Here is a 24607-nt window from a genome sequence, read left to right as displayed (position 1 = left end):
CGTTTTGACTCTTTCATTCATGTTTTCAGGGAAATGTTTCTGAATTATGCCAAGTCTAGGAGGATTATGAATTCAGGGTTCTTTTGATTGTTGTTTATTTCTTTTTCTCTTGAATTCTATCCGACTGTTAGCACTTCTTAAACCTTGGAATAAAGTTGCCTGGGAGGGGAGGGAGTGTATTTGTAAAGATTTAATGTATAGATCGGAAACCCTGTAAACAAAGGGCAGATCATTAGTAAAGGAGATTGGTTCTTTGGGGAAAGATGGAAATGTTCACAGAATATGCCTTTGGACTTTTTAATATCTGCAATTTACACGGCTGGAAATGGGATTCTAGGGACAAGATACGCAATGATACTAGATAGTTTAAATGGGGAATGTGACTATTTTATAAGACAAATTCAGTATGAAATCAAAGTGTGTATTTTATTTTTTCCCCATCATTTTTTGGAAACGGTAACATGATTACCCCCAGCAAAGTGAGATCCCAGGGCTATGGATGCCTGTGGATAACTATTTTGAGCTAAATCATAGCCAAGAGACTTCTATAGTTAAACTACTTATGGATAACTGTTTTTGTTTTGATTGTTTTACTTTATTTCTGATCCTGTAAATTGGTCTGCGTCTGAAGGATTTTGTTTCCCTTCCCCAAACCCCCCCCCCCCTTCTCTCCATGTGTTTATTGTTTCACTTATCTTCTTCTGAGTATTAAGTTCTCTGGCCAAGCCCACTTTGATATTGATACCATAGGCATAAATGACATCACAGAAACCTTCTCAGATAGAACAGCATTTCTGGAGTACCTTGTGACAACAAGGAGTTATTCCTAATTTAACTGAATTCTAACTGAAAAGTAAATTCACTGAAAATCAATGAAAAAGAAAAATACTGCTAAATATTTTCTATTTCTATGGCCATTGCCTGTTTAATTGACAGGTCAAAGAAGAGGTACAAGACTAGATAAATCATTTCAAAATACTTCTTAGAATATTTTCAGGATGCTTAAATAGACATGGCTCTTCTTAAATGCATCAAGAATAAATGAAGATGCTCATAGTGCCTTTATTACTTTCATATTAGTGGTAAGTCTATGTGAATGAAATATAAACACATAGGCTATGATTTTTTCCTAATTGTATTTTTAATCTCAATTATACCATCCAAGACCCATATAGCATATGGGATTCTTAACAGATTAAGTAGTGATGGGGAATCTATAATATCTAACGGCATGATGATTTATTGTTCCAAGATGCTGTTCGTATAAGTAATCAAATACCACTAGTAAAGGAAAGATAATTTTAGTTAGGAATTTGATGCCATTTCTAGTAATTCTAAGATCTCTATTTCAACCCACACACTGTACCTTGAATTCATAGTAGTTTAAATTCAACAAGCCTTTATGAAGCTATATGCTAGGCACAAATGTAAACTATTTAGAAGGGACCATTTGAGGCACTGAAGTAAGTAAATAATTGATCTATAGGAGGTACATAAAAAACAAAAATGATGATGAAATATTAAATTATGGGGAAATGGGCACAAAAATACATTAGAGTACCAAAAAAATCCCTTGTCTTGGTTCCATAAGCTTTGATCATAAGATCACAGTTGGAAAGGAACTCTAGGGTGCTCCATTCCAACACCCCCGTTTTACATGTGATCAAATTTAAGGAGGTAGGAGAGATTCAATGACTTGTCCAAGGTATCAGAAGTAGTAAATTGGAGTCAACACTGAGGTCCTCCAACTCCAAATCTCTTGTTGTATCCACTGCTCCATATTGCTTTTGAGGAAGGTAAATACTTCCTAATATCTATCTCTGAAACAAATGAATAGAATACATAAAATTTATCATATACTATCTAATATTTATCATAATATTTATTGTCTGTGTAATTTAAAAATAAATATTGTTAGATGATATGTATCCCAGCTACAAATGTAGTTTATTAAAACTGCATGTTCTTATTTTAAATTTCCTTCCAAAGTTATGAGGAATTAAAATATGCAAACCCAGCAAACTTGTGGTAAACCTAAAGCTCTGAGTTCTAATGTGCATCAGACTGAAAATCCCTCCCTATAATTTTGTCCTAGAGAAGGCTGCCAAACAATGGAGTAGATTTTTAAAGGCAATATTATAATTAAAGAGGGGAGAAAGGCCTTAAAAAGGACGTATATGAATATGGAATTCTTAATAATAGATTAAACAAGCATCTGAATTTGTAGTTTGACAAAGAATAGTAATGGATATTTATTGTTTGTATATTACATTTGAAATATAATAATCAATTTAAACAAATAATCAGTACAAGAAATTAAGACAGACTTGTGCCCTTTTCCATTGACTTTAAGGTAAAGATTTCTAGATGACCAAAGAATATTAGGAAATCAATAGATTTAGCATAGAAAGAAAGTCACTGAATAATCCATTCAATGTAACTTTTTAGCTCAAGGTAACGATTTTCAATCTTCAGGGAAAACCTTACAATGTAAACTAAAAAATAGATGAGACAAACAACTGTTTTCTAATAACTGTCACCAGTTCTTAGAACATTTGTGGGGGGGTTTCAATTGTTCTATTTGAAAGCTTAAACTTTAAAAATAAGTACTGTTTAAGTTATAAATTTATATTACAAAATTGGCTAAGTCAATAAATAGTTTAATCAAGCCATTTAACTAAGATCAATTACATTTGGGAAAAAAAAATCATCTGTGTTTCATCTCTTCCATTTTTACAATAGTTAAGACAACAAGTTAATAATACAATAATTAAGTTATATATTTAGTACAGACATCGTTCATATGCAAAACCAATCACTTAATTAACTTATCAGGCAATGGATTGGTTTATTTAAAAAGACAAAAAGGAGGAAAAGACTCAGTAAAATAAATATATTTTTATTTTATGAAAAAATATACTTCCTTTGGAAATTAAATTTTGAGAAAAGAAGCAAATGAAAGGGCTATAATAAAGATCTTAGAGACTCACTTCATTGTATGGATGAGGAAAATGAACCACCAAGAACTGTGCACAAGGTCATAGGTAGCAGATACAGCATGAAAACTTGGATTCTCTAACTTGAAATCCACTATTTTTTGAACACTACCACTTTTCTACTCTGATCATCTTGTAGATTTGTTTTCAGTGGATATAAAATAGCTTAATACAATTTATAGATCTATTTATGATCCCTGTCACCTGTCTTTCTGTCTTTGACTATCTGTCTGTGTCTCTGTGTCTCTTTGTCTTTGTCTCTCTGTCTCTCTCTAGCCTATTTTTCTATTTCCCCTCTTCATTATTTATCATCTATTGATTCTATGTATTCTGTCCTATCTATATTTATGTATATAGGCTATCAATCTAATAATCAATATAATTAATTTATCAGTCAATGAATGTATCTAATCTAATATTTCATCAGTTACTAAGCATTAGCTTTTAAATTTAAGTCATGGTCAACTGAATTGAAATAGTAAAATAACAAGTGAATGGAATCTTGGATTTCTTGAATATAAGGCTGAATCTATTGTTTGTAAGTCACACAAAACTCTGATTCTCTGCATCATGAGGGTTAGGTAAAAGAATGTTGAATTTGGAATCAAAGCACATAGATTCAAATCCTGGCTCCAATTCTTACTCACTACATGATTTTTATGTAAGTTACTTAGCCTTCCCTAGTATTACTTTGCTTCTGTGTAACAAAAATGAGCATATTAGACTATATTACTTCTGAAGAAATTTCCAGTTTTCAGATTTATTTCCATTTCACTTTTTTTGTGATTCTATGACTTCGGTATGAATTATCTATCAGAACTCTCTCCATCCATTATATGATTTAAGCTTTTTCATATCTTAATGATATTTTAAAATTATTTCTTTCACTTCTGAATGTTATTTAAACTATTGCCTTCCAAGAGAACAAAGTCTCTATCAAAGAAGGAAACAAAACATTTCTGCAACATTAACTAGGTATGACAGTCTATGTGATGTTCTACTTTTGCAAAGATGGAAAGGAGGTTCATTTTCTGAATTCTTCTTTGGGACCAGTTTTGGCAATTATAATTACACAGTCCTTAGTTATTTTTTGTCATTGTTTTTATTCTGACGGTGAAATTTATTGTGCATATTTTTTCCTGAGTTTGCTTTCTTATCACTGCATCAGTTTATATAAATCTTCCCATGATTTTCTAAATTCATTATGGTTATCATTTTGCACATATCCCATGATCTTCATATATTACAAATTTGTTCCATTGTCCAATCCGTAGCCAACTATTTTGTTTCCATTTCTTTTATATGATATTGTATCTTTCACATGTGACCAACTTGAAAATGGCAGAAAATGAACATTTCTGCATTTAAAACTGATAACATCCGTTCATTCTCAGGCAAATGTGGAGTTGAGTTACAGGTCCCAAAGACTATATAGAGAACTTCCTCTTAGATGAATGTACTGAGAAAATCTATTTGAAGATACAACAAACTGCAGCAATAGTGTCCAAAGGAAATTATGGGCAATCATTTATATATAACTATGTTAGAATTTTAGTTTTTAATTGACAAAATTATGACTCAAGCAATTGTTTGGGAAGCATGGGAAGATCATATAAAGATTGCCAAGTTCACACTCCACAGAAAGATGCATTTCTTGATCTTTCTTTTATGTAATAAAGCTGAGTAACTGACTATTAGCAGTTTCTGATTTGAAGCATTAAAAGTTATTAAGAACTTTGCAGAAGGATTTCTGGCCAACCTGGCAACTTGAATAGAACTGAGCAGATAAAGGCCACACATCAGCAAATTAAAAAAAAAAAAAACCTCCTTAAAGCAAATAACAGTCAAAGGATTCAATGAGACACTTTAGTCAGTGATTTCTTTTATCATGGGATAGTAAAGAATAAGGAAAAAAATCATTCAGTAGCCTACTCCCAACAGGTACAATCAAAGAACCCCTTAATATTTTCTAGTGTTTCCAGAAATGGGGCAGAAACATAGATAGGACTCAGGCAATCCCAAGAAAGCTCCAGAGTAACCAGGACGATGCAATAAGCTGGGCACCAGCAACCAGCATGGTGTGTCTTTGCTAACAGCAGCACTCTGATTAAGCTATCTCAGCCCTTTGGGATCCAGAGTCCCTGGCATTTCATTTTGAGATGTCATCGAGAACCCTAAAGGTCAAGTGGAGTGACTCTTTAAGATTCAGAGTTTGGGGACAAACATTAGGAAGTGGAGATCAGTGCAGGGACAAAGATGTCTTAAAATGAGATGAAACAGAGTCAACTATGCAATCATACAATCATAAGTGCTGATTATGGATTCTGAGTATAATGCAAAGATAGATCATGCTATTACTAGCATGTAGTACTATTACTCCCTCCCTCCCTCCTTCTTTCCCTTCCCCTCCCCCTCTCCTTTCTCTCTCTCTCTTTCTCTCTTTCTCTTTCTCTCTCTCTCCCACCAAGTAGACACAATAATTAGGATTGCACAAGAGCTGGAAGCTTTTATAATATTGAAAAGAGAGTTTGGAATTAAATATCCCAAAAAGCAACAGATTTTGGATAACAACCATAAATAAAGTAGCTTGAAATCTGAACACAATCCTACAGGAGAAAAATGAAATAAGCCCCCAAAAGTCATAAATCTTAGTGGAGTAGAAGACTTTTAAGCATTCCCAATAAAAAGATTAGAGTTGAGTAGGAACTTTGAATGCAAACATGAGTCAAAGGAAAGCTGGAAAAGTGTTTTTATTGGATTTTTAGGCACAAACCTCAATCCTTAATAGTAATAGAGAATATATATTCCAAGTTGTAGAATGTTGTTAAATATCCATTAATCCTGCAGCAGCATTATGCCATTTGAAGATAAATTGTATTTCAAGAAAAAAATAAATAAATGTTGCAAGATGCTGGGTTTTATTTAATTTTCGAGTAGTCTATTATCAAGTGTTGACTAGTTTAAACATTTTATTTTATAGGAATTTTGCAATTAACAGCTAGCTAGTATAATTTTATTTTTCTAAAGTTAATAAAACTTTTGGAACCTCTTATTGAAGAGAAGTCATTTATCCCAAATCAGTTCTCAAACCTTTGTGAGACCTGCATAGAAGTATTTGTTTTTCTTAATAAGTTCAAGTTGAAGCAGAAAAGCTATAATTATTATTAAAAATCAAAAGGACTGCTAATAATACCAGCAGAATGGCAAGTATATTAAAACTTTTCTGCCTGGTAAAATCCTTTATTTATCCAAATGAAAAGGAGATTATAAGATGAAAAAAAAACAATCCATTGTCTACTCTTTATATGAATTTCTTTTGCATAAGACAATTAAGGAGAATTTTTTAGAAATTTAAAAATGAAGGAAGAAAAGAGAAAAGCAGAGGAAGAGGAAGAAGATGATGAAGAAACAGAAGAAGAAATGATGATGATGATGATGATGATGATGATGATGAAGAAGAAGAGAAAAAGAAGAAAGAAGGAGGAAGAGGAGTAAAAGAAGAAGAAATAGAAAAAGACAAAGAAATAGAAATAGAAAAAGACAAAGAAGAAGGAAGAAGGAGGAGGAGGAGGAGGAAAAGAAGAAGAAATAGAAGACAAAGAAATAGAAGAAGGAGGAAGAAAAAGGAGAAGGAATAAAGAAGAAGATAAAGAAATAGAAGAAGGAAGAAAGAACAAGGAGAAGAACAACAAGAAGAAAACTATCGGATTAGGGGAGTAAGCTGATTTTAGGACTACAAAAGATATTGAAAATTTCCAGATGAAGCAAATAACTCTTCCAATGGTTGAAAAAAAATTGTCACTTTGTTTGACAGGAGAAATACTTGAGCAGCTACTGCAAACTTATTGAAAGAGAATTGAATATTCTTGTCCTAAGAAGATCCATTGGGGTTTATTGCTATCCCAGAGTTAAGAGAAGCGAAACTTTTTGCAGACACCTTTTTTGCCTTCTACTAACCTCTCTTGTTGAAAAGGGAGAGACTTTTCATTTATTTTGTTGTGAGCTGAGCTTTTCTGTGAAAAGAGAATTGGAGCTGATTGACCAAAGCAGAGTCATCTATGATTATTAGATGGGAGGATTATGTCACTGAAAGAGTATAACTTTGGTTTTCTTATTATCTTGTTAAGGATAACAGTGAGAGGATAGAGTTTGTTACTGATTTGTTATCTTGTGAACAGAAGAATGACTTTGCTTAGTAAGAAACTGGTAAGGACCAGAAAGGGAACAGCTATTACAGAAATGACTTTAAATAGGGAAAATTGTTCCTGAAGGAACTAAAGGCATTACAGCCTGTCCCAGATTCATGGGTTTCTTTATTTATGTACTTCTCTGCTAAGCTTCTATAGAGTACTATCTGCATTGATGAAAGAGTATGACCTAATTTTATAGAATACAATAATTAATAATATTTATGTCCTGTTATTCAATTGAATAAATTATATAATTAGCCTTTCTTTGCTCTTCTATTGAATAAATATGACATTATTTTTGTCTTATTATTTAATATGTCTTTTATGTTTGAGTTAATGGTATCATGATGACTGATGTATAAATCGTGAACATGTCAGTGGAGCCTTAGTTACTACAGTGGCAAGCAGTAGAAAAATATCACCCAACATGAGGATTAGGACTGAGAGATATTCCTTCCTCTGAGAATCTTAGACCTGCCAGCATATATGCTAATGGGGTAAGAGAGATCCCCATGGAGTAATCCATGACTAGATTATATTTTGCTAGCAAAAATTGTTACTACTTATTTTGGTATGCATGAAACTTCTTTCAGTCCCCTTTGTCTTGTAATGGGACCTCTGGGTCAGGAGATATGGAAGCTATATGATCTTATATCATATTTCCATTCCTTGCCCCCTTCTAATTACATGCTATGAAAATATGCTTTTAATTTCCCTTTTGTTTTAAATGTAATTTTTTTGCAAATAAAATTTAAATCTATTACATTTATAGCCACAGTCCATAGTTCCATGCCTGCTACATGAGGAATTTAATAAATTTTCATTGATCCAGGAACAAAAATTTTAATATTCTATTAGCTAATACAAAATAGACATTTTTCTTGCTATTTGATATTTGGCATCTACATTGTAATTTTGCAGATAAAACCATTCTGTAATGCTGTCATATTGTTTTGTTCTAACCCTTTCAATTTGTCCCTAGGTTCTCTGTGCCTGAAAAATCGATGAAATAAATCATGAAATCTACTATCATCTTCCTCCTTCTTGTACCAGTTTGCTGGGCCAAACCATTTCAAACAGGATTATTTGACTTTATGTTGGAGGATGAGGCCTCTGGGGTAGGTCCCACCGACAGTAGTTTTGACCGCAGATATGACCTAGAACCACTAGGTCCGGTCTGCCCCTTTCGTTGCCAGTGCCATCTGCGAGTTGTTCAATGCTCTGATTTGGGTAAGTTTATCCAAAATACTTCTATTTTAAACACTATCTTAAGCTTTCAGTATCCCATTATAGAAATTCAACATTAGTCAAATAGATTATGACCTAGAAAGAAACAGATGTGAGGTGATGATAATTGGGTGAGCTCTGGAACCGTAATTTGTTTGGTTATTCCAGTCATGTCTGTCTCCTCATGACCTCATTTGAGATTTTCTTGAGAAAGATATAATATTGGTTTGTCATTTTTTTTCTCCAGATCATTTTACATTTAAAGAAACTCTGGCAAACAGTGACTTGCTCAGTGTCACACAGTTAGCTAGTAAGAGTTTGAGGTCAGATTTGAACTCAGGGCAGTGAATCTCCTTGATTCCAAGCCTAGGACATTATCCACTTTATCATGATTGATTCAAATCCCGATTCTGATGCTCATCTGACCTCAGTTTCCTCATTTGTAATATGAAGGGCTTAGGTTGAGGTGCATAAATACCTCATATTTATACCTAATTTTTATATAGTGTTTTAAGGTTTATAAATCTATAAATATGAAAAGATATTTATTTGTTCACAATGATCCTATGAGGTAGTTGCTATTGTAATTGCCTTTTTAAAGATGAAAAAACTAAGACTGAAATAAAGTAAGACAAGTCAATAGGCATTTTTTCATGATTGATCAAGTTTTTAGGGAGTCTGAGGATCCATAATCAATTGGGTTCAAGATCTTTCTCCTGATCAGGAACCCCTCCCCTTGGATGCTACTTTTATATATTTGGGAAAGCAATAAAAAATAGAATGAGATTGTACAATTTCATGATTGTTTAACAACGGAAGTAGGGAAAACTCTATAATTGATTGAGGGGTGTCCATTAATCATAGCCACTTTGTCAATAGGCTTTTAGGGTACTGACTGCAGGATTTATCAATAAAGATGTTTTACCTGCCACTTCAATAGAAGTTTTCATTGGAAATCAAATATCTCTTGTTTTGGTCAACAGTATTCTAGAAAATAAGGAAATGTGGGAGAAAGGAAAGGTCTCAGTAGAATAGTGACCATGATTCATAGGGAAAAGGAATGTTGATGCTTCAATGGCCAGTTCCAGGATTAACAGAATGTAATTCCCTATAACAGTCATATAATTTTATCTTGTAATCTACAATGATATCACTAATACATAAGAAAATATTTGTTTTACTGAAAAAAAGAGACAACAAAGTTGTGACTTTTTCCCGAGGTGACATAGGTATGTCAGTCAAACCCAGTCATAGGATCATATGTGTAAAGTTGTGGTGTATTTTAGAGACCTGCTAGTCCAAGTCTTTCAATTTTACAAAAAAGAAAATTCAGACCCAAAAAGGAGTGGCAAAACCAGCTTTAAATTAATGTCTTCTCCTTCTAAAGCTCATTGCCACTAGTGATCCTTGCATTTGAATCTCCATGACTCGTTCTGAATGTTAATAACTTTAGAGTGAACTCTGGTAATAAATGTTCAATATTCCAACAGTATTCTCAATTTTTCCTCAAAACTAATGGCCTATTTTCTCCTAAGGCTCAAAATAAAAGGTATTAAGACATGAACTATTTCCATGACCCCATATACTGGCGTCAAGATATCTGGCCAGTCATTTGTGAACTTCAGGGGGGAAATGCCCTGAACTGAGTCTGACTATTTACATGACACATATTTTTAAAACTCAGTGCCTGATAAAAGCATTTTGGGATGGCCTTCCAATTCCACATCATTAAAAACACCGAGTCATTCACAGAAACACATAATAAAAATGTAGGATGGCATACAGTTCAAGGATTTGGGAAAGCCACGACTATGTTTATAAAGATGAGTTATTTTCCCACATTTCATCTGTTCTCCAGAAGTCTGATTAAAAGAAAAAAAAAGTTTTTAAATTTATTTTGCTTTGGGTATAAGAAAGGGAGACAGTTTGATGGGAGAATCTCATGGAGGAGGGGATGACCCCTCAATAATAATCACTTGCAATGTGTGGTCCCAAGATCATTAGCGTAGTGCTTGGCATAGGAGAAAATTAATAAATGCTTGTTAATTGACATGTTAGAGGTGGAGCTTGAACCCAAGTTTATTTGCCTCTATCTGCTTTATTACTCTGTTTCTTACTTGGAAATAGAAATTGAAAAGATTCCCTGTGTCGCTGCCCCTGTCTGCCACTCTTTCTGTCTCTCTCTCTCTCTCTCCCTCTCTCCCTCTCTCTCTCTTTCTCTCTCTTCCCCTCTTTCCCCCCCCACCTCTCTCTGTGTCTGTCTGTCTGTCTGTCTGTCTCTGTCTCTCTGTCTCTCTGTCTCTGTCTCTCTCTGTCTCTCATCTCTCTCTGTCTCTGTCTCTCTGTCTCTCTCTGTTTCTGTCTCTCTGTCTCTGTCTTTCTGTCTCTGTCTCTCTCTCTGTCTCTCCCTCTCTCCCTCTCTCTCTCTCTCTCTCTCTCTCTCTCTTCTCTCTCTCTCTCTCTCTCTCTTCTCTCTCTCTCTCTCTCTCTCTCTCTCTCTCTCTCTCTCTCTCTTCCTCTTTTCCCCCATAGCTAGAGATAGCATTTTTTAGTTTTAAACCATGCCAAAGATTTCATCAGAATAGGGAACTCTGGAAACTTTCCCTTCCATTGCAGATAGGCAAGTTCTCTCAATTTAAGAATCGTCTTAGACACTAAAAGATTAAAACCTCCACAACTACACTGTATGTCAGATGAGATTTGTACCCAACTTTTCTTGATTCTAAAATTAGCTTTCTGTCACATGGTCTATTGACCATGTCAATAGTCATGACAATAGCCATTCAAGAAATGACTAGCTATTTGTTTTGGCTTAGAAGGCAATTAGGATTAAATGACTTGCCCAGGGACTCCTCACAGTGTTAATTGTCTGACATTGGATTTGAACCCAGGGGCCCCTGACTTCAGGGCTGGTACTCTATCCATTGCACTATCTAGCTGCCCCATGATGACTAGCTATTCTTAAGAAATCATATTGAATTTCTAAAATTGAAGTCTGATCAACAATCTTCACCAAGACCTCATAATTTGACTTTATTTATTCTATAATGGTTGTCTAAATGAATAATACTTATTAAAATAGCAAACCTCATAAACATCAGTCATGTTACCAGACTACCTCTCCTTAGATATTAAATTACAAATATCACAAGCACAATCACATTTTTAAGAAGATAGGAGCCTTCTCCATTAACTCCCTCATATATATTTTATTTTTTATTTTTATTATATTTTTGGCTAATATATTCATATATTTCCCCAAAGAAAAGCCATTCTATATGGTGCCTTTTTTGTATATTCTTAAGAAATCTTTAAAATTATTCCCTTTCCAACAAAAAATATTGTTTGAAGAGACAGTATGAAAATATGAAGATGTAATCTATACCATATAGGACACAGAGACTATCTATCTATCTACCTACCTACCTACCTACCTATTTGTCTGTCTATTTATCTGTTTATTTATCTATGTACCTCTTTCATTTATCTATATATCCAGAGAAAATAAGAAAACAGTTTTCCTACGAACAAATGATAGAGAGGCAGTGTGATAAAATGATAAGAGTCCCACCCTTGATCCTGGAAGACCAAGGTTCATGTCATGTTCTGACATATTTTTTCTATAATTCCAGACTAATCACTTCTCACTATTTTAATATTTGAACATAAGTTAAAGAAAATACCCTGAATTTGCATTATTAGAGGAGATTTCCTAACTCAGGAGTTCTTTGTATCAATGAAATGACAAGTCCAATTCCTGTCCCTAATCTTATGAAGAAGATATAATTGACTTACTATTACTAGCTTTGAATTATTTGTTTTTGGTAATAAAGATAATTAATTATCTACCCATAGTATTCCATATGTTGCTTCAGTTGAGCCATTAAATGCATCTCTTGGTTGGGATGAGAAGATCCATCAGGAATTGAAAAGATTTTCGAAATAAATTGACTTCTAGGAGAAATGAAACCTAAAAAAGACATTGGAAAAGAAAGAAAATTACAATATTAAGCCATGTATAGAACAAAACTGAATTTGAGGAAATAAATAGATCACCAAAAATGAATAGAATATAAATAGAAAAGAGAGATTTGAAAAAAAAGATGTAATTATGAATAGGAAAGAGCAAAATAGAAAGACAAGACAGTATAACAGAGACGTGAGCTTATCATAGGCTGAGGCATAATATAATGAAACTGGAGAATATTATGTTCATTATATGTATTTCAAAAGGAGCTGTTCTGGCAGCATGATTATAATATATGGACATTTTAAATCTCATGTGTGTCAAAAGTACTGACTTTTGAAATATAGTCTAAACTATAAATAAAAAGATTATATTTTAAACTTAAGCACATATTAATAGTTTAGGTGGCTGAAAACAAATTCAGTATCATATTCCTGCAACAATAGGGAAGGAGAAGATGCCACTGCAATTTTGCTTCAATAGATAGGCAGTACAAAGGATTGGGTAGGGGACCTTATCTCAGGGTAAGGATGAACTGCCTTCAGTTTTAACCTCTAATAAATTCTGTCTTGTGTTTCTAGATAAGTCGCTGAATTTCTTAGAACGTCCAATTAACTCTCAAACGTCTAAGTATTAGTAAATATATCTTAGAAGTGATCAGGAATCATGGTGAGAAAATTAACCTCTGAGGGAAGAAAACTATAAGTTATAAAATAGTCAATCCACATTGACTGGAGGATTTTCCTAAGAGAGGAGTTTCACATATCAATGAATCTCATATTTTACATATTTATTTACATATTTACATATGTACATATTATATATTTACATATTATATATTATATATATATAAAGAGAGAGAGAGAGAAGAGAGAGAGAGAGAGAAGAGAGAGAGAGAAAGAAAGAGAGAGAGAGAGAAAGAGAATGGACAAGTCTTTTAACTTTAATGACCTAACCAATTCCTCAAAACTCTGAATTACAGAAAGATTTCAAAATAACATGGATAGAGAGAGGTCCCAGTCAGAGGAACTTCTAGGTCTAGATTCCATCTTTTTCCTTCTTCCCCCCAAAAATGTATCTAAAAAGACTGATATAATGCTTAGAAAGGCCACTTTGAGAACTGTGCCAGAGGTTTCTAGGTCTAATCTTCAGTAATTTATTTTATAATGATAATATCTCAGGATGGACTTTAGAGAAAGTACATCAAAGCCTGCATCAATAAATGAATGAGATTTCCAAGAGACATAAGAAATGCCTTTATTTTCACTATGAACCATTTGCATGGTGTGTTAGCAGGATGTGACATGTTTCCTTCTTTTTATTAAAGTTCTTTTAAAATGTTTTCATGGCTCAGTTCTATTAGGGTAGGAATGCATCCTGGCTAAACTTTGTAACTGCCTCAGTACTTAGCCCAAAGTTAAGTGCTTAATAAATATGGGCTGAATTAAATTCAATTCTTCCAGATGGAATCTTAAAAGTCCTGAATGATAAATGAGATCAAGTTGTGATTCCTCCACATAACTCTGGGATTTTAAACTGTCAGGTCATTGCTGGGGCAATGATAGAGAGGAAGCCTTAAAAATAATAAGATTGTAGTTTAAGTCCCAGCTCTGACACACAATGGCTAGATTAGCTAAACTCTCATAATTCTCTTAAGATTTTAAGTCTTAGAGACCTGCATTGGCAGAAAGTCTCTTCTCAAATAGGTGTTTTACAATACCAGTGAAAATACAGATCTAGTAACCATCCCTTTATCCCATAGAATGAATAAAACAATAATTAAAATACAGCTAGAAGGAGAAGGAGACTCTAGATTTTAAGGGAACCTGGCAATGGCAAACAGAGAAGTTGGACATATAGAGAAGAAATTGGTAATAAATAAAACTTTTGGAGAGATACAGAGACAAAGATAGAGACAGAGAGAGAAGGAGAGAGAGGCAGGGAAGGAAGGAGAGAAGGAAGGAGAGAGAGAGGGAGATAGAGACAGAGAATGAATGAATTTAGGAGGCACATATTCAGATATATAATGAGGGGATTGGATCAAATAATCTTTAAAGAAACTTCCCAATCTAAATTCCTTCCTATGATGTGTTAAGAAAGAATTACAATTTTCAAGGAAAGTGAAAATAAAAATCTGTATTAGAACAATGGCAGTGGGAAAAGAAAGGAAGGGAAAGGTTAAAAAAATGTTGGAGAGCGAAATTGATAGAAACTGATAAGAGACTGAATATAGACACTGAAGTAAAAGGAAGAGTAGATTTAAGAGAAAAGGTAAGAAGCCTAGATTTGAATACATTGAATTTGAGGTATTAGTGATATGACTAATTGGGGATTTTGAAGATAAGTATAAATGCATGTCTGAAGTACAGAGGAGAAATATTGAATAGCAATGTTATTTAGAGAGTTATTATTCTAGATGAGAGTTGAAGATAAATTAACCAATGAGATTAGTAATGGAGAGAGTATTGAAAGGAAAGTTGAGAGATCTATGGACAGGAGATGGAGAAGTCATTAAGAAGGTAGGCAGAATATCAAGAATATGTTATCTTTGAAACCAAGGGGAGTTTCCAGTACAAGGAAGTAATTAATAATGTCAAAAAATTCAGAGGTAAAAAAGATTAAAGATTGAGAAGTGGCTAATAGAGTTAGCAATCTGGAGGTCATTGCCATGAATAAGTTCTTACCATAAAGTGTTGAGTTAAAAAAAAGTAGAAGCATCAAATATAACTTTTCCTAAGAAATTTAGTAAGGAAAGGAAGAAGACATATAGGATGGCAATTGGAGGGGCAGAAGAGTCAAAGTCATGATTTTATTGGATTATGGCAAGGAAGGGCTGGAACTAGCTCCTAGTGCTCTTGAGAGCTGATTGCTATTATTTTGTTGATAGTCTAGACTCCTAAAAGTGATGTATAAGATATAAATACAGATTGAACTTAAAACTATCATATATACATGTAGATAATATATATATATATATATATATATACATACACACACATATTTGCAGAGCTAATTGTTAATCATTTACCAGCACATCCCTTTTTATGTTGAGATTGGGGAGACCTGAGTATGTTTAAGGGCAGATAAGAAAGAACCAATGATGAAGAAAAAACATTATCTTAGAGAAAGTGACCATAATATTATACATTTAGAGTCTTGGGGAATTTAGAAGAGATGAGGAAGAATGAGACCAAGGGAAGAGATGATGAGCTTATACTTCATGAATTTTAGGGACACCACTTTTTCTCTGACTGTAGAAAAGACAATTAAAGTTAAGCATCATTAAATTATTTATATTTTGTAACTTATTCAGTAATAATACTCAATATTTCTACAGTGCCTTAATGTTTACATGTTGCTTTACATATATTATTTCATTTGATCCCCACAACAGCCCTGTAAGGGAGATGCTATTATCTCCATTTTACAGATGAAGAAATTGAGGTTGAGAACAGTCTGTTCAAGATTCCACTCAAGCATTACTTCTTATATATGTTTCATGATTTCTTCTGTTCTTAGTGCCGCTCCATCATACTAAGCTTTTACATGTACAAATTTATTACTTACATATTCTTAATCTAGAAATTTTTGAACAGACCATTTCTTCCTTGGAAGTTATAACCTCTTTGAGAATCGCTACTGTTTCATTTTTGTATTTACCCCAATGTTTACTACATAGGTGTTTATAAATGTTTGTTAGAATGAGATAGTGTAGTGGATAGCTTGATAGCTATATTGCAAACTTATATCCTTTATGCAGGATTCTTATAAAGTTGTGGACAAAAATTGTATATAAAAAGAAGGTGGAGGGGGTTGCAATCTCTACCACTGGAGGAAGTATTGCATTTATGAGGATCTATACTATGACAGTGTAAAATCCTTCAAGTCAAGGACTTTTTTCCTCCCCTTTTTATATCCCTGCACTCAGCAAAATTCCTAGTAGTAGGTGCTTAATAAAATTTTGAGTGATATGAGACAAGATTCCATTTGTAAGTTTAGCCTTACTTATTTAATTACCATTTATTAATCCAAACATTCACAGATATCTTTGGAGTTCACATAAAGAAAGATTTTGGAAACTCACCTTTCCTAACCTTTTCCAGATTGAAAGAAACAAGAACTTTGGAAAATTTATAGGTCAACAAAAACAGAAACAAAAATGTGCCTAATACGGTATATCAAGTTTCATTAGGTCAGTGGTATGTCAATCAAAAAGCATTTATTAGTGCCTATTGTTTGCCACATATTTTTTCAGGTCCTGGAGATACAGAAGTAAAAGACAACCAGTTCTTGATCAATATTGGATGAACTGTTCAAATAATTTTAAGCTAATTTTCTCACTTTGAATTTTGAAAGGAAAAAACAGCTCATCTCCATAGTTACTCAGTAATATGAAGAAAATACAAGAATAAACAATTTACTCAGTAATATGGAGAAAATACAAGAATAAACAATCTCAAATAAACAAGGTTTTGGATCAATGAGATACATGGTATGCATTATTTTGAGAAATTCAAAGGAATTATAGTGCAAGGACTTTGAATTTCTCCAAAATATGTGTCAATCCAAGGTGCTAAATGGACTTTGATTATCCCTGCACTTGACCATAAAGGCAATTCTTTGCATGTTGAATAACATATAAACACATAACAATATAAACTCAAGAAGTATCAACATAATATTCTTAGTTGAAATCCCAGATGCAATTTAACAAAATAAAATTGGGAACAAAGCCCTTATATAAATCTTGGAGTTTGAAAACATACCATTGAAAAATGTATGAAATTTTGGGATGATCTTACTTTTCTCCATCCTGATGTTCACCAGATTTCATACAGTTGCTAGAAAAACAAAGCTATTTATCATTGGGGCAGCCATGAGGAAAAGTAGTTATTATTCTTCCTTTTGGAAAATACTTTTTTTGGTGACAGATTTAAAAAAATAGATCTTTTTTTAAAAAGAACTGCAGATGCATAAAAAACCTCAGGTTGCTTTAGAAAAATGCACACACACACACACACACACACACACACACACTATCTATCATCTATCTATGTTTTACACACAGATATAAATAAACACACATTTGCAGGTTTAAAAATAAATAATTGTAGAATTATATATATGTTTGTATATATAAGTTAGTCATTAAAAAACCAACTTAATAAGCAATTAAATTTGCATATACATTTATTTTAAATTCATTTTACTTGTCACACAAAACAATCCACTTAGAATAATTTTGAGGTCATTAGATTATATTCCTGTGTTGTTTTTGAAATTCTCTTCAAGAAAATTGTAGGCTTTTTTAATTGCTATCTAATTTAATGGACAAAACTACTTTCCAGTCACATTTTAAGAATAACTATAAAATTCATTACCTTCAATATAAACGTCTTAAGGATTTATAGTTACTAGCAGATTTTTTTAAAGTTTGTATTTCTTTAATAACTTTTTCAAATTGTAAAAAAAAATAGATTACACAGAAAATTAACTATTTAGAAAGTGAATGTACGTAATTTGAAATTCCAACTAAACAAAGTTTTCTCCATAATTGAATCATTAATCACCGAGTAAATAATCAATCTTCCAGGACAGTTTCTCTATTAGTTAAAAGAGAAGATTAAAGTAAAATGTCATCCATCACTGAATGAGAAAGGATGAGTGTAACAAAATATACCATTGCAGTAAAGGGATACTAGAATTCTACTCTTCTCGCTCTCTCTTTAAATAAACAAACAAACAAATAAGTAAATATACATATGTCCATACATATACTTATACATACATATATATTTAGATATATACATATATACACAACACATATGTGTGTATATATCTCTATCCAGATTGCCTCATTAGTATATATGCAATATGTTGTATATATACTAGTATATATTTCATTCTAAAACTGATAAGTTTAGGAGATGTTCAGAAGAAAGAGGGTCACTTGGGATAGTGATGATCCTGGGAGACTTTTTAGAGAGAGAAGGAATTTAAATGAACTTTGATGGATGATCAGGATATGAGCCAATGAAAACAGGGAAGGAGAATAAAGCAATTCAAACAATGGGTATAGTTCAAACAGTAACAGTGGGGATAATAATGTTCACATTTTCAGAAAAAATAAGCATAATACTGATCTACACAAATCATGGGTTTAGAGTTGGGAATTTAAAGGTCGTCTAGTACAACCCCCTCTCGTTTTATATTTGGAACAAGAGAAATGAAGTGATTCATCTAAGACCACACAAATAGAATATAGCAGAGACTAGATATGAACCCAACCCTCTCTAAATATTAAGAGTTTTCCACTCCTCCACATTGACTCTTCTCCATAATTTAAGTGGGAAACCATTTAGGAACAGTGAAATGAACTTTGGTCTGGGACTTACTTTTGTTCTAGTTCTCCTTTTTTCTTCTTAATTTTAATATGAACTTAATAATTTGAGACTTCAAAGAATCTTTGATCTTATTAATGTGGATTTCTCCTCAAACGATGCAGATAGTGATCAATTACATCCCTTTTCCTCTCCCTGTGATTTCCCAACCTGTTAGATGCCTATCTGTAACCTCTTCTGAATCATCCAAGAGAATTCACCCACTAAGAAACCCATAAACTTATTAATTTACACAATATCTTAATACATTTATAAAATAAGGAGAAAAATCTTACATGGCAATATTTGGTTGGGAACAAGAAAATCAATGAATAAGAAGCCAAGCAAAACATGCTTCTCTTTTGTGTCCTTTCTTCATGTTTCTTTGAAATTTTACCATTTCAGTGTTTATTTTCTTCTTTCTATTTCCCTTCCTCTACATTCTGTCCTTTCTGTTCTTCCCTTTTTTCCCTCTCCCTGTTTTTGTCTCTCTGTTTTCAACCTCAGCATATCCAAAATCAAACTAATTTTCTTTTCCTTTAAACCAAGTTCTACTCCAAACTTCCACATCTTTCTGAATGACATCAACAGTCTTTCACTTACCCAATTTTAAAGTCTTAGTCTTGATTTTTCCTTTTCCTTCCTTCATCCCCATAATAATCAGTTAAGTCTTGTCAATTCTACCTAAAAACAAACCAACCCTCTTGCACTCACCCCCATTTCCTCACTCCATATATCCTTAAACCTAGTTCTTTCTTTCAATCCAATCCAATAAATAACTATTAAGTACCTACTGTAGCCAGGTATTATTGAAATGGATTCATAATTGATTTCTTCAGTTTTAATTATTAAGTGTCTACTGTAGCCAGGCATTGTTGAAATGGATTCATAATTGATCTCCTATGTTTCAGTCATTTTTTCCCCCTAGCTTTTCCCATCATAGCTTCAAAATAACTTTCTTAAGACAAAATCTTAAGTATGGTTGTTCACTTGATGTCTGAATGATGATGAGATATTTACAAAGCTCTTAGATATGGAGATCTCTGTGTCTTGCACTTATCCACCAATCATTAAATATTTATTAAATATCACCTTTATGTCAGTTACCCTGCTAGCCACTGAGGATCCTTGTATAATGAACCAAGCAATTCTTCTTCTCAAAGACCTTATAGTTTCCTGGGAAGACAAAAGGTGCATCCAAAAGTATATTCAGAAGAAAAATTAAGATAATGAATATAAATCAGTAGCAAGCAATTAACAAGAAGATTTGAGAGAAAGGGCAATACCATTTCATTAAGGAAAGTTTGTGAAAGGCTTCCTCAGAAAATGGTAACAAAGTTTCATCTTAAAGAAACATAGATAATCTATGAGGTAAAAGTTAGGAGTAGAGGGTATATATAATTATAATGATACAGAGATAGTTGGGAGAGAGGTTATGGTGGATTTTAAAAGCTAAATAGTACGGTATATTTTCTCCTGAGAGTAATAAAGAGGCACAGAGATAGGTGGACAAGGAGAGCAACACAGATGTTCCCTAAAGGGAAGGAGTCTACCTGGAGGATGGACTGAAGTGGGAGAGAGAAGTGAGAAAAGCAGAGAAGTTAGGAGGCTTTAGTTCTAATCTGGACCAGAGATGATGAGAACCTGGGGGGTGGCTAAGGGAGAATAGATCTCTCATATATGAGAGATGCCATAGGGGTAGAAGCAGATTAGTAAGCACAGAATGTTTGTTATTTTAACCTAGCAGATGCAAATGTGTGGGAAGCAGATCTAGGTATGAAGAACAAACTAAGAGATGCAGGAGAGGATTGGAAGAAACTGGCCACCCAGAAACACCGATTCCCTTCAAATCTCTGCTTAAAAGGGTAGCTAGGTGGTGCAGTGGATAGAGCACCAGTCCTGAAATCAAGAGGACCCGAGTTCAAATCTGACCTCAGACACTTAACACTTCCTAGCTGTGGGACCCTGGCCAAGTCACTTAATCCCAATTGCCTCAGCAAAAAAATAAAATAAATTAAATAAAAATCTCTGTTTAAGATCTAGCTTTTGCATGTTCCTTATCCAGTGCCCCCCAAAATATCTTTTTAAAGTATGTATATATACATTTGTGCATATAGAAATACAAATATATACACCCACCCACTCATACACACACACGTATCTCAACTAGATAACATGGTGGATAGAACACTAGGAGGTAAGAAGACCTGAGTTCAAATGCAGCCTTAAGATACTAGCTGTGTGACCCTGAGTAAGTCACTTCTCTTTGCTCTGTTTGTCTCAGTTTTTTCATCTGCAAAATGAGCTGGAGAAGGAAATGGCAAACTACAAACAATCTTTGCCAAGAAAAGCCCATGAAATATTCTGTCTCTGAATATTGGGAATCATGAAAAGAGTCATGAAGAGTTATTCATGAGAGAACAACACACACATTTTACATATACACATACACAGATGCTTTCAAAAACAGAAACATATATGTATGCATAAATGATATACATACACACACTGTATAAGTATACATATATATTTATATTAGTGTGTATGTGCATAGGTAATATGCATAGGTACCTATGTATGCATAGGTACATATAATGTACATATTAAATCCCTTTACAGACTATAACCTCCTTGAAAGCAGGGTGATTTTTTTTCTGTCTTAGTATCCCCAGTATCTAACACCATTTTTGGAACACTGTAGGTCTTAGAAATGCTTGTTGATTATAATAGGGGGAGTGGTGGGAAATAAACCTAGGTAGGAAAATATCTTGAAACCAGACAAGGAAGGGGCTTAAATAAAATATATTTTATTGCTTTTTATTTATTTTCCCCTCTGCCATGACTGACTTCTCAGTTGTTTCTGGGCTTTCTTTACATATCTTTACTACTCTGATCATTTCACTCAAGGTCACTCTTTGTCCGCAATCAATAGCAAACTGGCTATAAGCAATAGGGAGCCACTGAAGATGTTTGAATAAAACAGTTGCAAATTTGTGTCTATGTATCCTAATCAATTGTATGAGTAAAAAAAAAAAAAAACTTCAGCAATTTGGGTCCCATTTTGCTGATCTATCCAATGAGGATATGTGTTAGATGGTTTCTAAGGTCCCTTTCATGTTTATAGTATAAAGGTACTCCTTCTACCATACTAGATGGATGAGTGATAAAATCTTTCAATGTCTTTACTAGTCCTAGGATTATATGATATATCACAAGGAATTCTTGCCAACAAAACTTCAGAGATAACTGCTTCCAGGACTGCTAAAGAAGACAAGGTCTCTGTCAGTATTCATCTTGATAAAGTACCAGTCAGTACCCTAGATTTACCATGAGGCTTACCAAAGTAAAGAGGGGTTAAGCTAGGGTTAATGGTTTTACTATCTGAATATAACTCCCTCATCTAAGTTCTAAATGCAGTCTGTTCTATGGTTTCACACTGAATAGGCGATTTTTTCCCTAAACTTTGAGATACAGAACTGCATGAATTTCACCCCAAGCAGTTTTCTGCTAAAAGCAAGTTCAGGGATATTACCATAATCATCCTTGTCACATAGCCAGATGTACTATGTTTTGACATCCTTCTCACTTCATGTCCCACCTGGAATTTTATTTTTTCAGTTTGGTCAGGACCCAAAGTTGAGTCAAACATATGGGCAGGGTGGGGAAGTAGTAAAAATGAAGATATTGAAAATACACTATGAGAAAAAAAAAAGACATGAAAACATTTGCTTAAATTCCCTCTCTCAAGCAGAGGCTTATTACTATCTCTTTGTGCTTTCTGTTCAAGTATCTAATTAACAGAAATTTGGCAGAAATTTCCCCTTCCCAAATGGCATGCAATTAGTAAATTATCATTTCCTAAAATGGCAACCATGCCATCTCAAACCTCAGTTGAATTTATTCTTGCAAGAGTGACTACTTTGCTGGTTTTCTACCAGTTGTTGAAAATGTTTCACTCATTATTTCCCTATGGATAATTTCTGTAACTCAGCCTAAGGGAAAATTATCCTGTTTCTAGCTCCTCCTACACTTTTTCTTTTTTAATATATTTCCAAAATAAGAAAGGCAGTTGGCTATTGACTGGGGATAAAGAGTGACCTTGAGTGAAATGATGAGATTAGTAAAGAAATGTAAACAAAGCCTAGAAAAAACTGAGAAGTCAGTCATCATAGGGTTGGGGCAGGGGAGGGAAATGTTCTTTAACTTAAGCCTTTTTCTTAGAAAGCAATCTTGGTTATATAGGGTTAGAGAGATAATTTCCACAGTCTTTTGATGTATAGTAATAACCAGTTACCATTGAGTGACCACTTTTATTAAACACTTAAAGTACATTCAAATTAAATGTTTTAAATTAGTCTAAGACTAAAGGACTAAAATGATACCTTTAGCACATAATAAGTTCTTGTTGAAAGAAAGAGAAAGAAATGCTATTATTATAATGAGATTCCCCATCCCTTCTCTTCAAAATACATTTATTGAATGAATGAGTGAATTCAGAGCTGAATACATGCAAGTATGAATGAATGAATGAATGAATGAATGAATGAATGAATGATGAAATTCATTTAAGATAAAGGAGATAAGGCATTTCTTTGTTCTTTGAAAAGTGGACTGTGATTTTATCAGTGTGCAGGGTGCTACATCTATTAAACACTTATTAAGTATTCACTATGGGCTGACTGCTAGGGATACAGTCTCTGACCTCATTGAGCTTTGGTTCTATGATGATGCAAATTTTCAATTCATTGTTTTTTGATTGTCTTAGAAAGTTGCATGAAGGATTAATTTGTGATTTGTCCACGGTCATGAAGATAGTATTTATCAGAAGTACATGTGAAATTATATCTTCCTGACTACAAGACTAGTTCTTCTATTCATCCCACCATGCTGTTTTTCATTTTACATATAATTGAAATTAATTGTTGAATGGAGTTGATGTTAGTATTTCAGGTTTGTGTTAGACTAAAAATATGGTAATAGAAATTTAAAAGAAAACTAGGGAAGAGAGGTTAATAGCTCCTTCTCTTTTAAAATAATTTCTTTATGTCACCATGCAGTCATTCCAAATGTGGTTTATTCCTATTGATCCTGTAGATTGATTATGAATCCTTCTGACCTTTGTAGACCTTTTGATAATCCATGGCTAAAATCCATACACAAGCCTTCCTACCCTCCAGTCAAATGGCCAGAAAGAAAAATGAGAACAATAAATATGATCCAACAACTTAGTATCATCATTTTGTTTCCATGACTTCATTTTAGTTCCATAATAACTATTCAGAAAATGGTCCCAAAGAGAGATTTAGGTTGAAACTTTCCAATGCTCCTTTGGCACATGAAACAAAAATGAAGAGATTTCTCTTCCAGAAAACTTGGATAAAATGTCAAGTGTGTGAGACAACCCAAAAAATAGAATGGCTCACTTCCTTTACTTTGAGGTAAAACTGTGTTTGAAAAACACAGGAAAAAAAGAGGAAAAATAATTATTTATCTTTAAAACTGATTCTGTGTATATTGTTAAAATTTTTCTTATGGAACTGTCCAGGAAAGAAATAGAAATCTTGACATTTAACTCTTACAGACAGCTTTGTTAAAGAAAATCATTTAAAACAAACAAACAAAAAAAGACAATGAAGGAGGAAAAGTGTTGCTGAGTACAGGGATTGGTATGCAATCTCTAGGGAAACATAGATTTGTTCATCTTGCAGGAGATCAGACTTTTGGGGCAAAAGATCTAGCTGTTTATCATTAAGTTAAGAAAAAGAATGTTGAGCCTTAGTGGGAACAGATAAAGCACATATTTTTTTAGCCACTCTCCAAATAAATCCCTGAAGAAGAAGAGAAATT

The 24607-nt window shown here is 33.3% G+C and overlaps 1 protein-coding gene across 2 annotated transcripts in view; it reads left to right on the top strand.

Annotated features, from left to right (window-relative positions):
• The window catches only part of DCN (decorin), a 50326-nt gene that overhangs the window by 743 nt on the left and 24976 nt on the right, over positions 1-24607 (top strand). For both annotated transcript variants that reach the window (XM_051962807.1, XM_051962808.1), the window contains exon 2: positions 8169-8416. In XM_051962807.1, the coding sequence (XP_051818767.1) occupies positions 8203-8416 (214 nt within the window). In that variant the 5' untranslated portion in view covers positions 8169-8202. The remainder of the gene's footprint in view (positions 1-8168; positions 8417-24607) is intronic.

This window comes from Antechinus flavipes, chromosome 5, assembly GCF_016432865.1.
Source record: "Antechinus flavipes isolate AdamAnt ecotype Samford, QLD, Australia chromosome 5, AdamAnt_v2, whole genome shotgun sequence".
Lineage (NCBI taxonomy): Eukaryota > Metazoa > Chordata > Mammalia > Dasyuromorphia > Dasyuridae > Antechinus > Antechinus flavipes.
The sequence above is the reverse complement of the archived record's forward strand: the minus strand, read 5'-3'. Positions and strand labels throughout refer to the sequence as shown.